The sequence below is a fragment of the Manis pentadactyla genome, chromosome Y (genome assembly GCF_030020395.1).
Source record: "Manis pentadactyla isolate mManPen7 chromosome Y, mManPen7.hap1, whole genome shotgun sequence".
Taxonomy (NCBI): Eukaryota; Metazoa; Chordata; class Mammalia; order Pholidota; family Manidae; genus Manis; species Manis pentadactyla.
Window position 1 is genome coordinate 22,645,281 of NC_080039.1, and position 17,616 is coordinate 22,662,896.

At 35.7% G+C, this 17,616-nt stretch overlaps 1 protein-coding gene across 1 annotated transcript in view; it reads left to right on the plus strand.

The window, feature by feature from the left end:
• LOC130682069 (probable ubiquitin carboxyl-terminal hydrolase FAF-X) overlaps window positions 1–17,616 on the plus strand; it is a 166,434-nt gene that overhangs the window by 11,321 nt on the left and 137,497 nt on the right. Inside the window, 7 exon segments of the mRNA XM_057496199.1 lie at window positions 54–133; window positions 2,195–2,307; window positions 3,610–3,828; window positions 11,222–11,337; window positions 11,501–11,752; window positions 11,827–11,965; window positions 13,777–13,929. Of these exon segments, the coding sequence (XP_057352182.1) occupies window positions 54–133; window positions 2,195–2,307; window positions 3,610–3,828; window positions 11,222–11,337; window positions 11,501–11,752; window positions 11,827–11,965; window positions 13,777–13,929 (1,072 nt within the window).

Sequence of the window (17,616 nt, forward strand, 5' to 3'; positions counted from 1 at the left end):
TTCATTTTGTGCACAATGAATATGGCATCTTTTCATTTCATAAAAATTCTTATGCCTAGTTGGATGGTTCCAGTTTGGCCCAAAGGGGAATTAGAAGTGCTTTTAGAAGCTGCTATTGATCTTAGTAAGAAAGGTGAGTTTATATTTTACTGTGTGATCCGTAATGTATTCAAGTGTGTATACTTCCACATTGTTCTTGATAGCTTTGTTTTTCTCTGTTACCCAATTCTTGTGTCTTCTTAGACTGCACTTTCTCACTAAACTTCCTGGAAGGACTTTATAATATGTAGAGCAAAGACTCATAGAAACCTTTGGACAGCCCTTAATGACACCTGAGTCCTTTAAAATGTTATGCAGAATTTTGTATGTATATTCATAATCCTACGGATAGGATCTATTGTGTCATTGTATTTTCAAAGGGGTAGTTACTTAAAAGTTAAAAACATTTTTTAAATATAAAAGACTTTGAAAATCTGTTGCATGAAATAGTGTAAATAGTATACATTCAAGTATATATTTTACAAATTAAAAAATACTATATGACCATATGACTTGACATTATTAACTGTTTTTTTGTACTTAAGTCATTTGTAATTGAGAAAAACTAATTAGCAAAAATTTCAGACAAAGCATTTAAACTTGACATTTGAATGATTGACTGGAAAGTCATGAATCAAAGTGCATGCTAATAGAAACCCCATCTGTTATATTTAAATGGAAATTGGTGTTTCATTAGTATCATTTTTATAATAGACTAACAATTTTGATGTTAAAAACTTTTTTTCTGGAAGAGAGAAAAGTTTTGAAAATGAATTTTTTAGTTTTGTTTTGGGGTTTTGTTCTTGTTTAGCAACCAATAAAGAAAATCTAGTATTACTGCTACCAAGAATGAACTTTTATATTGGAATAGATATATTCTATTATATCTAGATATATATATCTATATATAGATATATATATCTATATATATATATCTCTTTAAATGACTTTAATCTTTAAATGACTTGTTCTAATGTTAGGTTCAGCTGAATTCTTGCAAATCATTAATTTTGATAATAGTATTTGGTTAAAGATTTGAAGGCTTAAAGAAAGGGCTGAAGCATTTTCTGGGCCATTTAAAAATGAATGGAAGTGGAGTAGCCACAGGTACATGTATTGTCAGTGTCCTTAGTCAGTTTTTAACATCTATCTTTGGTTTCCTGTGAAGTCTGTCTTACTCTTTGGCCAAGGTAATAGTTTTATTTAACAGTAATTATCCTACCATCATCTAAAGAGTGTTTACCTTTTATTTACCTATTAAAATATTTTTTCTGATTATATGTTTCTCAACACTCAAATTTCTTTTGTTAGTTTGAGCATTTATTCCTTAATTGAAGGGTTTAGGTATTTAGCGTGTTCTAGGTCCTAACAGTACAAGATGAACAAACATTAAAATGCTACTTTGCTAGAATTGCATTCAGAATATGCAGAGGATTATTCCCTTATTTATTTATTTTTTTGTAATCATGGTTACTGTGAGGCAGAAGTCCTGGGTTTAAGTGACATATCAATAACTATATAAACAAAACCAAAATATACTTTTTTATGCAAATTTGATATTTCCTGGGTTTTTTTGAGGAGATAAGAAGGTTTTTTTTTAGATGAAGACATATGAGTGTACTACTTTCCTTAAATCAGATGAAATTAAAAAGAAGTAAAGATGCTTAGGTGCCAAGTGAAAGGACTTATTTAGGAAAGCAAGACCAGATTCTTTAAAATACTTTAATAATCAGATAATTTACAACAAGATGAATTTTTTAAAGTCACTTATACAAAGCTTTTATTTCAGTGAGTAAAATGCTGTGATATGTTTGATTCTGTGTAGTAATTGTTGTGTTTAAAGTCCAGTATCATGTTTCGAAGCATATCGGTTAATCATTATATTACCGGATTTGACATAGATTCATACAACTCAGTGTTTCTAAAATTCACTGGATATAGTATTACATTTTTCTGAATTCCACATTTTCAGTGTAAATAAATTACCCTTTAGCCCTTTATGATAATGCGTCTTCTTGTTTCAAAATCTACTGTGCTGTATGTGTGTTGGAAACCTGAAACAATTTTTAACAATGTATTATCTTTAATTATACAATTGGTCAGAGAAATGTTGTCTTCACATTAAGTGTATTGTAATTTTTCCATCTTGTCTTAGGTCTTGATGTTAAAAGCGAAGCATGTCAACGTTTTTTCCGAGATGGACTGACAGTATCTTTCACTAAAATCCTTATGGATGAGACAGTGAGTGACTGGAAGTTTGAAGTTCATGTGAGTCTTTTTAATTATGTTGGAGACAAAGATTTACATGGTGATCCATGTGGATTTGTGTCTGGAAAGCATTACTCTTAAGTCCTTTGATAACGTTTGACAAAATTGAAGGCCTTTGAGAGCTGTATTTTAGAGTGAGCATGAGATTTGAAGTTATGAAACCTCATTTTAATGCTGTCACCTGAATCCCAAGTTCCTGTGACCTTATGCAAAACAGAGTATATCTTCTAATGTATCAGGTTATTGATTGTGGAAGTATGCAGTTTTATGTAGTGGTAAGAAACATTCCCAAGATGGGGAATATAATAGAAGACTTCAGTATAGCTGAGGTACCAAAGGAAATGATTTCATTGCAATGCAGTATGTAAATAAACACAGCATGAATGACAGAGAATCTTGGCAACCTTGTCCTTGTCAGTTTGTAGAAAAGGAAAGTTTTCCTTGGAAAACTAGTACTCCCCAAAGTTTCTGATCTGAATTCAGACTACAGATTTAATGATAAAAAAAAATCAAAACAGAACTTAAAATGTTCTCAGATTGGTAGTATTTTCAAGTGACGGGCTGTAGAAAATACAAGTACTCTCAAGGAAATTTCTTTGGTCTGGGACAAAAGTAATGCATTGATCCTGTGATACCTTCATATTGCAAAGATTTTGAAAACAAACAAACAAAAGTACTGTGAGAATCATTGAATTTCTGTAATTACTCCAAACCTCTGGTCCTGATTTATAAAGTGGAATTAGTCAAAAGTTACGAAGCAAACTTCCACTTGTTTGTGGACTGCAGCATTAGAAAATGTAAATGGGACCTTTCCTACAAATGACAATGGCATATAAAACCCAACATTTCCGATTTGGTAAGTGATAGACGGCTTTGGACGTGATCTGTGACTTTTGAGGTTTGGATGACGTATCTCCCAATTTGGGATAATTGACTACTTTCAATGTTTAAATTTTAGAATGAACTGTCTCCATGGTACAAATTTCAAGAGAAGAGAATGGTGATTTGCATGTGTCCTGTAGACATAAGACTGAAATAGACATCCAGTAAAGTCTGCTTCATTGCAGCCATTCTTAGATAGCTTTTGAAATTAGGTGTAATACAACTGTGAAATAAGTAAATACTTACTTTCAAAGATACATCAGTTTGATCACAATATCTGTGAAATAAATGAAGCAGAATTCAGGCTACCAGGATAGAAACGTGGAGACAGATCATTACTAACAAGAATTGAAATGTTTTTGTTTAGGAAATTGGATTGTTTTTTCTTTCTAACTCACCTTCCTCCCCTTAACGTAACAGAGGTGTATTATTAACAATGCTCATCGCCTAGTGGAACTTTGTGTGACCAAGTTGTCCCAAGACTCGTTTCCACTTCTGGAACTTCTCTCCATGGCCTTAAATCCTCATTGCAAATTCCATGTCTACAACGGTACACGTCTAAGTGAATCAGTTTCCCCAGGTGCTCAGTTGCCTGAAGACGAACTGTTTGCTCATTCCTCAGATCCACGATCACCAAAAGTATGTTGGTTTGTTCTCAGAATTAAATAGTAAAATGACTTTGTCTAAAAACTTTAGTGACATGAACCATCTTTTAACACGATAAGCACATAACGCTGTTTTATGTAGGTTTCTGTTTACAGACACATTATGTAAGTATTGTTCATTCATTAACGATGAACTCCTGGCCACTACCACTGTAACTCCTACCTGAACAAAGATTAGTATGTGTTGATTGGTTGTTGAATATGTTTGTTGGGATCTAACTTTGTATTTCACCTAGACGCAGTGATTCAGTATTTGTTCCTTCTGTGTTTAGAGTGACTTTAGAGAATATAATTACTGCAAATAAGGAGCATCAGTTGTTTGTACATATATATTTAACAGCAGGAAGCAGATTTATTTACAGACTGTAAACAGATTTTTAAATTTTATTCTTTGCTTTCATTACATACTATTGTTATTTTGATTTTTTTATTAGAAACCCTTAGTGCTGATCAAGATCTTAGTCTTGGGTCAAGTAAATAATCTCAGTCTGTTATTAACCCAAAGGATAATTAATTTCATGGAAGCAAGGCTTAAGAAAACGGGAACCAAGGGTACAGACCAAACTAAAAAACGAGCCAGAAGCACTGAGTAGCAGACCAGGCTATGGAAAAGGCTCCTGGTTCTATGTACATTCCTTCTACTGTTTTGCTGGCTTAATTTATCATGCTACTGAAGTTTTAATAGTAAAGTCTATTTTATTTTTATACTCATTTTGGTTAAATATTTTAAACACATGGAAAAATGTAAACCAACAGTAGAAACAGAAAGCAGAACATAACTTTAGTGTGTGTGCGTGCTAATGAATACCAAAAACACTGTTCTCTGTGTTTAGAAACCTCTCCTTTCTTTTTCCTTCCTAATATTCTCTGCTTAACACTTCAGTAGTGTGAATAGATTGGGTTAATGCAAGCATCTTTGTCTTAATTCTGATCTTCAAGGGAAAGTTTTCAATTTTTTAATCATTGACTTTGATGTTGGCTGTGGGTTTGTGAGGTGCCCTTAATTGTGTCAAGGTAGATTCTTTTTATTCTTGTTTTTTATTATGTTAGGTTGTTGAATTTTGCCCAGTCCTTTTTCTGCATCAGTTGAGATGATCATATCAAATTTTCTTTCCTTTATTCTGTTAATGTGGTATATTAATTTGATTTTTTTAAATTGAAACCTGGCATCCCAGTGGACATATATCCCACGTACTTGTGTGTATACTTACTTTGCTGATGAGTTTGGTTGCCAGTATATTGTTGAGGGATTTTTACATCAAATATTCAGCATAGATACAGTCTTTAGTTTCCATTTGTCTTTGGTACTAGAGAAATGCCGGCCTCTTAAAGTGAGTTTGGACATGTTCCTTCCTCTTCTGCTTTTGGAAAGATTGAGGATTGGTGTATATGTTCTTTAATATTTTTTAGAACTCTACAATGAAACCATCTGGTACTTGATTTTCTTTTGCTGGTTTTGTTTGCTGATTCAATCGCCTTATTAATTATAGGTCTTTTCAGATTTTCTGTTCCTGATACAGTTTTAGCATAGGTGGATTGTTCTTGAAATGTGTCAATTTCATCTAGGTTATCCATATGTTGACATAAATTTTTTATAATTATTACTAATATTTCTTATAAATCTATGATGGGTCTTCTCTTTCATTTACAGTTTTAGTTACTTGAGTCTTGCTCTCTTCTCTTTCCTGTAGCTGACCTAAGGGCTTCTCATCTCACAGGTAAATTTTATGAAACAGTTCTTGATTTTACTGATTTTTTTCTCTCTCTCTCTGTTGTTTTTCTTTCTCTGTTTTGTTTATCCTTGTTCTAGTGTCTTCTTGCCAAAATACTAGTTTTGAGATTAGTTGGATAGGATAATTTTTTTCTTGCTTCCTAGGAGAAGTTAGGTTGTCAAACTGAAAGCTTTCTTTAAAAATAAAAAATGTTTTAAACTATAAATTTTTCTCTTACAACTGATTCTTCTTTTCACTAGTTGGATGAGTTGTTCTCTATTTATTTTGGGTTTTCCAGGTTTTCTTCTATTAATTGATGTCCAGCTCCATTGTATTGTGATGGGAAAATAGGCTATGATTTAAATCCTTTGAAAAGACTTGTTCCCACACAGTGTTCTGTGTGCCCTTATAAAAGTGTGTGTTCTCCCATTGTTGGGCAAAGTGTTCTGTGTATCTAAGCAAGATTCAGTTGTTCTTTATTATTATATAAAACTATGTTCCTCCCCCCCAAAAAAAACATAGTGCTTTCTTTTTTTCTTTATTGAAGTATCGTTAATATACACTTACATTGCTTTCAGATATATACAGCACAGTGATTCAGCAATCCCTACATTATTAAGCCTCTCCCACTCTCTGGTGCAGTTACTATTGGTCAACATAGAAAGATGTTACCGAATCATTGACTATATTGTCCCTGTGACCAGCTTATATTATGATTGAAATTTTCTGTTTGCACTTTATCCCCCACACCCATTGTAACCACCCATTCAAACCCCTTCCCCATGGTAACCACTAGTCACTTTTGAGTTTCTGTGAGTCTACTGCGGTTTTGTTAATTCTCTTCTACTTTATTATTATGATGAAATCGTATGGAATTTGTCTTTCTCCACCTGGCCTTTTCCACTTAACATAATACCCTCTAGGTCTATCCGTGTTGTTGCAAATGGCAGAACTTTTCTTAATGGCTGAATAATATTCCATTGTGTATATTTATGTGCCACATCTTCCTTACCCATTTATGTGTTGGTGGACAGTTTGGTTACTTCCATTTCTTGACTATTGTAAACAATGCCACGATCAACATAGAGGTGACATATCTTCAAATTAGAGATTTTGTTTTCTTTGGGTACTTTCCTACACACGGAATTACTATTTCTAGTGTTTGTTTCTTGAGGAATCCCCATATTGCTTCCCACAACAGTTGTACCACCTGTTGACATTTCCACCAAGAGTGAAGGAGGTTCCCATTTTTCCACATAATCGCCAACACTTGTTACTTCTTGTCTTTTGGAGAGTGCCCGTTCTAATTGGTGTAAGGTGATATCTCATTGTGGTTTTTATTAGCGTTTCCCATATGTTTAGTGATGTGGAGCATCTTTTTCTTGTGCCTGTTGGTGAAGTGCCAGCTCGGTTCTTCAACCAGTTTTTTGATCAGGGTATTTGTTTTTTGGTTGTTGAAGCATGTGAATAATGTGTTAGTCCCTTATTGGATGAAACATTTATGAATATAGTCTCTCCGTACTGTAGGTTGCCTTTTCTACTAATGGTGTCCTTTGCTGTATAGAAGCTTTTTAGTTTGATATGTTGTCCCATTTATTCATTTTTTCTTTTGTTTCCCTTGCCTGAGGAGGTGTGCTCAGAAAAAAGTTGGTCATGTGTATATTCAAGAGATTTTTACCTATGATTTCTTGTATGAGTGTTATAGTTTCATGACTTATATCCAGGTCTCTGATCCATTTTGAGATTAGTTTTGTGTATGAGTTAGACAGTAATCAGGTTTCATCCTCCTACATGTAGTTCTCCAGTTTTGCCAACACCAGTTGTTGAAGAGGCTGCCATTTCCCTATTATCTATCAAAGGCTCCTTTATCATTTATTTATTGGGCATGTATGTGTGGATTTATATGTGGACTCTCTATTCTGTCCCATTGATCTATGGGTCTGTTCTTGTGCCAGTACCAAATTGTCTTAATTACTGTGGCTTTGTAGTAGAGCTTGAAATTGGGGAGTGTAATCCCTCCCCCCAAATTTATTCTTTCTCCTCAGGATTCTTTTGGCTATTTGGGGTCTTTTGTGGTTCCCTGTGAATTTTAGAACTAGTTTGTTATATTTGTTGAAGAATTCTGTTGGTATTTTGATGGTGATTACATTGAATCTGAGATTGCTTTAGGCAGGATGGCCATCTTGACAATATTAATTCTTCTTATCCATGAGCATGGGATGCATTTCCATTTACTGCTATTTAAAGAAGTTTAATTTCTCTCAAGAGTGTCTTATAGTTATCAGGGTGTAGGTCTTTAACCTCCTTGGTTAGGTTTATTCCTAGGTATTTTATTGATGCTGCTGTAAATGGAGTTGATTTCCTGATTTCTTTTTCTGCTCGTTCATTGTTAGTAGTACACAGGAGTGCAGCAGATTTCTGTGTATTAATTTTGTATCCTGCAACTTTGCTGAATTCAGTTAATTCTAGTAGTTTTGGAATAGAGTCTTTAGGGTTTTTTATGTACGCTGTCATGTCATCTGCAGACAGTGACAGTTAAACTTCTTGATCTGTCCCTTGGAGTGAGTGGTGTGTTGAAGTCTCCTAGAATGAATGCATTGCATTCTATTTCACAGGACCTTTAATTCTGTTAGTATTTGTCTGACATACGTAGATACTCCTGCGATGGGTGCATAGATGTTTATCATGGTTACATCCTGTTGTTGGACTGCCCCCTTTATCATTATGTAATGACCTTCTTTGTCTCTTGCTACGGTCTTGGTTTTGAAGTCAATTTTGTCTGATACAAGTACTGCAACTACTGCTTTTTCCTCCCTATTCGTTGCATGAAATACCTTTTGCCATCCCTTCACTTTCAGTCTGTATGGCTTTGAGTTTGAAGTGAGTCTCTTGTAGGCAGCATATAGACAGGTCTTTTTTTTTTTCTCTATTCAGTGACTTAGTGTCTATTGATTGGTGCATTCAGAACATTTACAGTTACGGTGATTATTAGTAGGTATGTACTCTTTGCCATTGCAGGCTTTAAATTCATGGTTATCAAAGGTTCAGGGGTAGCCTCTTTAATATGTAACAGTCTAACAACTTAACTTGCTTATTATGCCATAACAAACACAGTCTAAAAGTTCTTTTTCTTTTTCTCCCTTCTCTTTCTTCCTCCTCTACACTTTATGTATTAGGATTCTGTACACTCTGTGTGTAACCTTTGACCAGCTTTGTGGGCAGTTGATTTAATTTTGCATTGGCTTAGTAATTAATGATCTACTGCCATTACTGTGGTTTTATTTTCCCTGGTAACAGCTATTTAGCCTTAGCGGTACTTCCATCTAGAGCAGTGCCTCCAAAATACACTGTAGAGATGGTTTGTAGGAGGTACATTCCCTCAACTTCTGCTAATCTAAAGATTGCTGGATCCCTGCTTCAAATTTAAATGATAATCTTGCCAGGTAGAGTATTCTTGGTTAGAGGCTTGGCTGTTTTATTGCCTTAAATATGCGATGCCATTCCCTTCTGGCCTGAAAAGTTTCTATTGAGAAGCCTGATGATGGCCTGATGGATTTTCCTTTGTATGTGATCTTTTGTCTCTCTCTGGCTGCGTTTAATACTCTGTCCTTATTCTTGATCGTTGCCATTTTAATTATATGCTTTGGTGTTGTCTTCCTTGGGTGCCTTGGTTGGGACATCTGTGCACTCCCATGGCCTGAGAGACTGTTCTTCCCCAGACTGGAGAGTTTTTAAGCAGTTATTTCCTCAAAGTTATTCTTTTGGTACCCCTGAAATGCGAATATTACTTGATTGGTCGCACAGATCTCTTCGTATTCTTTCATTCCGAGAGGTCCCTTCTTTCTGTTTTTGGATTCATTGTTTTCCTGTTCTCTGATTTCTATTTCATTTACCATTTTCTCTGCCTCATCTGATCTTCTTTTCAACCCCATTGTATGTTTGATTTCAGATACTGTATTTTTTCAAAGTTTCTGTGTCTTCCTTGACGTGTTGCCTGAGGTCTTGAGTATTTTTCTGTAGCTCTGTGTGCATGTTGATGATTTTTATTTTGAAAACTTTACCAAGAATATTCGTGATTTCAGTTTCATTTATCCCTCTTTCTGGTGTTTGCGGGATTTTGGTTTGTACAAGGATCTTTTGCCACTTCATATTTCTGACAAATAATAGGGAAGAAAAACTATGTATATGCCCTGTCCTCTAGTGTCCCGAAGCTCTAGTCTGTGGAGCTGCCCAGGATCTGGAGTGTTGGCCGGGCTTGAGGTGATCAAGCCAGTGCCTGCCGGGAGGTAAGAGCTCTTTTCTGCTTCCCAGCTGCGGTGCCTGCCTGCACTGCCAGGGCCAGTGGGAAGAGCACTCTGGGAGCATCTTTGCGTTATACCCCTGTAGCTGTTAAGGCCTCCGGCTGGCCTGGCATGACGGCAGGGGCTACAGGTTCGCAAACCAAAGCCCAGAGGAAGGAGCATCAGGCTGTGTATCAGAGTGGGGGCCTCAGCACTGCATTGCCAGCCAGGCGGATGGAGCTGGTGAAGCTCCTAAAAGTCCCCAACCTGCTGGGCTGAGTGTGCTGGGACTATTTTGTTCACTTCTCCTTTCTCCTGTACAGTAAGCTCTGTGCAATCATTGCCCCTTTAGCAGCCCTCCCGCTGTTGGGACATCTTTCTAAGTGCCTGCCTTTCTTTTGCTTCAGAGTGGTCTGTTTGGGTACCTGTTCTCCACAAGTGGCTAGAATCTCAGTGTCTCTAAGTATTCCACCTCTGTTTGCTTTCCAACCCCACTAAATCTCCAGAGCTCCTTGTGATGGGTGTTCACGCTCCCAGGAGAGATCTCCAGGGGTGGATATTTAGCAGTCCTGGGCTTCTACTCCCTGCCCCATTTTTTTTTTCCTCCCACCTGTGAGCTGGGGTGGGGGATGGGCTTGGATCCTGCCATATCACAACTTTGCTACTTTACCTTTCCTTAAGGTCCCCTTTTTTTCCCCAGTTGGAGGGCCATCAGTTGCAGTCTTTGTTCTGATCTCTCTTTTCAGAATTAGTTGTTATTTGCTGTATTTCTGTGTTACATGTGGTTTTACAGGGAGGTTTTTGCCTAACTTCTCTCACCACCTTTTCCCCTTTCTCAGATAAAGGCTTCCTTCCCTTCAATTCTTTTTGTTTTTAAGGGTGGAAATTATTTCTGCTTAAGATTGGTAATAAAATGCTTATGTTCCCTTTTTTTCTTTTTATTTCCTCCTAAAACCTGGCTTTTTAGAAGATAAGACTTAAAACATCTTTTAGGGGCACCTATGTATTCGATTTTTATTTTTATATACCTTTAAAATTCACTTACATTCTTACACATGGAAACATGTTCAACTGAACACCCTTTCCTAATTTCTTTTCAGCAGATATACAGGGTAAATAACAAATAGTATCCGTGTCCCTATGAACTACTATGTATTTGCAACCTGTGTTGCTTCTGGCTTAAGGGAAAGAAAGAAAATACATTAGGAAAACAATAAATCTTTGAAAATATATGTTTGTTTTGTACTCTATTTAAACATTCTTTCAAACAGTTTACTGAACTTCCTTTTTTTGACTGACTTCAAACACATTTCAATAGCACGTTTGAAATTTTTTTCTGATGGAAAGAACTAACTTATCATTACCTGCATTACAGGGTTGGCTAGTGGACCTCATCAATAAATTTGGCACATTAAATGGATTCCAGATTTTGCATGATCGTTTTATTAGTGGAGCAACATTAAATGTTCAAATAATTGCAGCTCTTATTAAGTAAGTTATTTTAAAAGTAGTAATCATTGTAGTATAAAGATTTTACTGCTTTAAAAACTGACTCAGTTTTCTAGTTCCTTCTTATTTTTAACTGGTAAGTTAATGTTTATTTAAGCATTGAACTTGTGGATATTGCAAAAGTTGTGTGTTTTTCCTTATTTAGACCATTTGGACAGTGCTGTGAGTTTCTCAGTCAGCGTACAGTGAAAAAGTACTTCATTCCAGTTATAGAAAGAGTTCCACAGTTTTTAGAAAATTTAACTGATGAAGAACTGAAAAAAGAAGCAAAGAATAAAACCAAAAATGATGCCCTTTCAGTGATTATTAAGTCTCTGAGGAATTTAGCTTCAAGGATTCCAGGAGAAGAGGAAACTGTAAAAAATTTAGATATTTTTAGGTTGAGAATGATACTCAGGTAAGATGCTCTCCCTTTAAATAATCATTTGCTTGATTTCTCATAGTAATACTTCTTCCAAATTTCTCTTGCAGACAGTTGGAGATATGTTCTTTTAATGGAAAGATGAATGCCCTGGATGAAATTAACAAGGTCATATCTAGTGTGATATATTACAGTGGCCGACATTGTAATCCTGAGGAGGAAGAGTGGCTGACTGCTGAGAGAATGGCAGTAAGCTCCTTTGCTTTTTTTATAAGTAAGAATCTATTGAAGGAAAATTAGTACCAGTTAATTCTAGGAGCAACAATAACAAAAACTTTGAAATTGGAAGATTGATTCATGACCATTATATCCTAAAACTTACCTTGTAATAGTAGTAAAAAATGATTTGTTTGAAGTGATACAGTAATGCCCTGCGTCTTCAGTAACTATATCATCCTAAGTACAGATGGTCATTGTTCTTCTAGTTTAGTGTTTTGTGAGATATTAAATAAATAAGAGGTAATATTTATAGGGATTAAATCTGGAATCTGGTGAATGAATTGGCATGATGGTAATATGCCAATTTAGAAGTTTTAAATTGGAGGTTATACTAAAGAAGTAATGTTTTATATAATACTAAGAACTTCTCAAACCATTTACATTTTGATATTGAAAGGAAATTATTTACCATATAGATCATTATACATGTTGGTGTTGAAAAATGTATAACATACGGTAGTAGGTTACTCAGTAATTTCTTTCTCGTGTGTCTTGTATGCCAGCCTTGTGGGTGCCTCTATGAAGAATAATTTCTACCTTAATGGAGTCTTCAGTTTAATGGTGGAAATGACCAAACATAAAAAGCATTTTGAGGAAACTCGGTTGATACTGAGAAAATAGTCAATAACCTACACCTAGGCTCTGACTCAGTGTTGGTGGTCAGGGTTACATGTATGCAGTTTGCCCACTTTGTGGAATGTCAGGCAAAGAACTACTCAAAAATGCCTGCTAGTCCTTGACAGAAAATAGTGTTCAGACAATTTTTAACCAATTTGTATTGTTGTGGCATTTTTACAAAAGAATCTCGTAGGACAGATTCACATACAACATGGTTCTCTACAGATAGTTTGAGATGTTACTGCAGTAATATGGGGACATGTTTGTATCTGAAAAATTAACTTTTGTGTAACAGTTTATTGTAATGTTTATTTATTTTTGCATTAAAAAATAAGCACATCAAATTGGTTTATAATTTATAAAATATAGCACATCATAGGAGCATTAATGTGCAAATTAGAATTCTGTGTAATTACTGTAAATTGAATGCTTTTCTCTAAAACAACATTTAAACACATAGTTGTCCCTAGAATAATGCTGGATTTCGCTTTTGATTGCAGAACTTAATTTTGAATAGCCCTTCTCAATAACAAACACATATGTTAGGTTATGATTAACACATACTTTAAGTGTTTTTTCAAATTATCACAGGTCTCTAGAATATTTTCAGCATGTTAATTGAAAAAAATCTGCATATCAGTGGATGCAGTTAGTTCAAATCCGTGTTGTTCATGGGTTAACTATATTTTAGTTATAATGTATGAACATAAATGTAATTTGAGCTTTTGAATTTCCATTGATGTTTCTTAGAAGTCTGAATTACTCAGTTTTCTATTCATTGAGATGTATTTGACGTAATAGCACTATATTAGTTACTCAACATAAGGTGTGCAGCGACGGTTTGATTTTCATACATTTTCATATGATTACCACAAGTTTAGTTAATAACATTCATTATCTCATAGATACAAAAAGAGAAAAATGTTTTTTCCTTGTGATGAGAGAAGTGTAAGAATCTGTTGTATTAAAGATTTTCAAATATTTCATACAGCAGTGTTAACTACAGTGAGCAATCTGTACTTTACATTCTCACTACTTATTTATCTTATAACAGGAAGTTCGTACCTTTTAACACATTTATTCAATTCCCCCATCCTCATAGTTTGCGTTTTATAAAAGCTTTTCAGTTTCTGTTATGAAACAAATTTTTATATTATATTTAGGAATGGATACAACAGAACAATATTTTATCCATAGTTTTGCGAGATAGTCTTCATCAGCCTCAGTATGTAGAAAAGCTAGAGAAGATTCTGCGTTTTGTGACAAAAGAAAAGGCTCTTACCTTGCAGGATCTTGATAATATCTGGGCCACACAGGTAAGGAATTTAAGAGGATAGCTATTTTATTGTTGTAAGGAAAATACTAAAAGTTTACTCCCTATAGTAGTCATTACGCAGTAGTCTGTTAATTTGTATTACTTTAGTTTAAACTCTTGATCTATACAGAAATCCTGCCAATAATTGAAATACAGTTTTGCTGGAGTCCAGCTCCAGTGAGTCCAGGAGTCCCTGAAGGATGGACGGCATCGGTGACTAACGGAAATAAATGACACAGGCACTAGCAAAAGCTGAGCCTGGCCTTTACTGACAAGTAGCACTTTGATCATATACTCTTTGATTACATAAAGTACAGATATTAATCATTTAATTGACACACAGCACGGTGACATGCGTTTGGAGACTGAGATTACATCATGTGGCAGGTCTTAGCAGTTAACTTGTTTCTGCGTAAGCTTTGTTCTTAGTTATTGTGGCCAGAAAATCTTAACAAAGATCAGGTAGGTGCCAGACTCTTGGTTTCTTCACAGATGACTACCTAAAGGTCACTATTCTCTTATTTTTATGTAGGGCCTTCATTCTTCTGTACATATACTCCCATTCTTCATCTCTGGTAGGAAAGAAGGAGGCTCTTTCTAAAAGAACACGACTTTTTTTGGCAGGCAGGGACAAAGTTTATGGACTGTGTGTCTCAGACCCATTTTCAGTAAGACCTATAGTGGAGATTTTTCTGATGTGGAGTTAGGTGATGTGCTGTTCTCATTTGTTTTATAGCTTGCCAGGTTTGTTCTCTGGCTGGCTCACCACAGAATATCATTTGTTCTCTGTACCCAGCTGTTGCCATTAATCTTTGAATATGTTATTTGGAGGCCACATAGGGGTGGGGGAAGGAACCTCAACCCAGGTAAATTTCCCATATCTTTTTCCCATAAACTTGGGTTCAGTTCTCGTGGGGTCTCACTTTCCCATCATCGGGGGTAGTCACAGGGACAGTAGTGGTTTTTTCCTATTTCCTTTAGGGCCAGTACCTAAAATTTTCAGGGAGAATTAGATATGGCCTCTTCCCTGAAGGGGCAGTTTGAATTAAAACCATAATAAACAAATTTATTAGGAGAGGGACATTTTCAGCAGGAGGGATATTGGGTTGCTCCTCTGGGAAGGCCACTGTGCAGTCCCTTCCATCCGACTTCTTGGACTGTGTCATCAGACTGGCGGTTCGGACCGCCTCCCAGTACAGTTTATGTAACAATTATATTAGTTTGAGATGAACACCTTAGAGATTCATCAGTTATCTGCATTACTCCATGCTCACAGTGTTAAGTGTAGCTTTTACCCCACAAAGATACTGTAATATTATCGGCTATGTAGTACTTAACGCTAATACCTTCATCATGATTAATTTTATAACTGGAAGGTTGCACCTCTTTTTTTGATTGAAGTTCATTCATAATAAAGTTTTGAGTCAGTTTCAGGTGTACTGTATAGTAATTTGATAGTTAAATACATTATTAAATGGTCGTTCCCAATAAGTGAGTTGATATCTGTCAACATAGATACTGCAGTATTATTGACTATATTCTGTGTGCTGAGTGTTCATCCTCATCACTCAAATACATTGTAATTGAGATGATGGAGATTTTGTGTCTCTCTATCCCCTTCACCTCTTTCACCCAACACCATTTATTCAAGAGACTGATGGTCTTTTCCTTTCTGAATACACTTGTCATATATTAATTGACCACATTACTGTTGATTTATATCTGGACTCTCCGTTTGCCTGTAAACGTATTCTTGTCCCAGTAGAAAAGTGTATTCATTACTCTAGTTTTGTGGAAGAGTTTGAAATCAGGAAGCGTGACACCTCCGACTTTGTTCTTCTTCTCCAAGGTTTCATTGGCTATTCAGGTCTTTTTGTAGTTCCATGCAAATTTAGGATTATTTCCTCTAGTTTCATGAAAAATACCATTGGTATTTTGATAAGGATTGTGTTGGAAATACTGCTTTGGGCAGGACTTTTACAGTATTCTTTCTGTGCACATGGACTAGCTTTCCATTTATTTGTGTTGTCTTCATTTTCTTACATCAGTGTTTTATAACTTCATAACTTTTAGCTTCATGGGTAGACTTATTACTAGGTATTTAATTCTTTTGGATGCGTTGATATTTGGGATTTTAATTTCTCTTTCTGCTATTTTGTCATTTGTATATAGAAACTCAACAGATTTCTATATTGTGTATCCTGTGACATTACTGAAATTATTTATTAATAAGCTAGTAGTTTTATGGTAGGGTTGGGGTATTTACAAGCTTCAGTATACAGAGTAATGTCATCTGCAAATATTGACAGTTTTACTTTTTCCTTACCTATTTGGATGCCTTTAATATCTTCTTGTCTAATTGACATGGCTACAGTTCCAGTACTATGTTGAATAAAAGTGGTGAGAGTGGGCATCCTTGTCCTCGATATGTGGATATCGAACCCTCCAGCATGCCTTAGATAAACTGTACATGATGGTGGTAGATGACCTTCTTAATGTATTTTTTTTTTGCTATCATTAATCTACAATTACATGAGGAACATTCTGTTTACTAGGCTCCCTTCTTCTCCAAGTTCCCCCGCACAAACCCCATTACAGTCACTGTCCATCAGCGTAGTAAGATGCTGTAGAACCACTACTTGTTGCACAGCCCTCCCTGTGCCCTGACCGTCACATTATACATGCTATTCGTAATGTCCCCTGTCTTTCCCCTCCCAGTCATTCCTCTCTTCCTACCCACACTCCCCAGTTCCTTTCCCTTTGGTAACTGTTAGTCAATTCTTGGCTTCTGTGTTTCTGCTGTTGTTTTGTTCCTTCTTTTTTTCTTTGGTCTTAAACTCCACAGATGAGTGAAATGTTTTGATACTTGTCTTTCTCTGCCTGGCTTATTTCACTGAGCATAATACCCTCCAGCTCCATCCATGTTGTTGCAAATGGCAGGATTTGTTTTCTTGTTATGGCTGTATAATATTGCATTGTGTATATGTACCACATCTTTATCCGTTCATCTACTGGTGGACACTTAGGTTGCTTCCATTTCTTCACTGTTGTAAATAGAGCTCTGATAAAAAGAGGGGTGCATATGTCTTTTTCAGACTGGGCTGCTACATTCTTAGGATAAATTCCTAAGAGTGGAATTTCTGGGTCAAAGGGTATTTCTATTTTGAATCTTTTTGAGTTATCTCCATACTGCCTTCCACAATGGTTGAACTAAATTACATTGCCAGCAGCAGTGCAGGACGGTTCCCCTTTCTCCCCAACCTCGCCAACATTCGTTGTTGTTGGTTTTTTGGATGGTAGTCATCGTAACTGGTGTGAGGTGATGATATTTCATTGTGGTTTTAATTTGCATTTCTCTGGTGACTAGCGATGTGGAGCATCTTTTCACGTGTCTGTTGGCCCTCTGAGTTTCTGCTTTGGAGACCTGTTCAGATCCTCTGCCCATTTTTTATTGGATTATTTGCTTTTCGTTGTGGTGCGTGAGCTCATTATATCTTTTGGATGTCAACCCTTTATCAGATCTGTCATTTATGAATATATTTTCCCATACTTCTCAGCTTGATATAGTCCCACTTGTTCATTTTTGCTTTTGTTTCCCTTTCCGGGGAGATATGTTCATGAAAAAGTTGCTCACTTTTATGCCCAAGAGATTTCTGCCTGTGTTTTTTTCTTAGAGTTCTATGGTTTT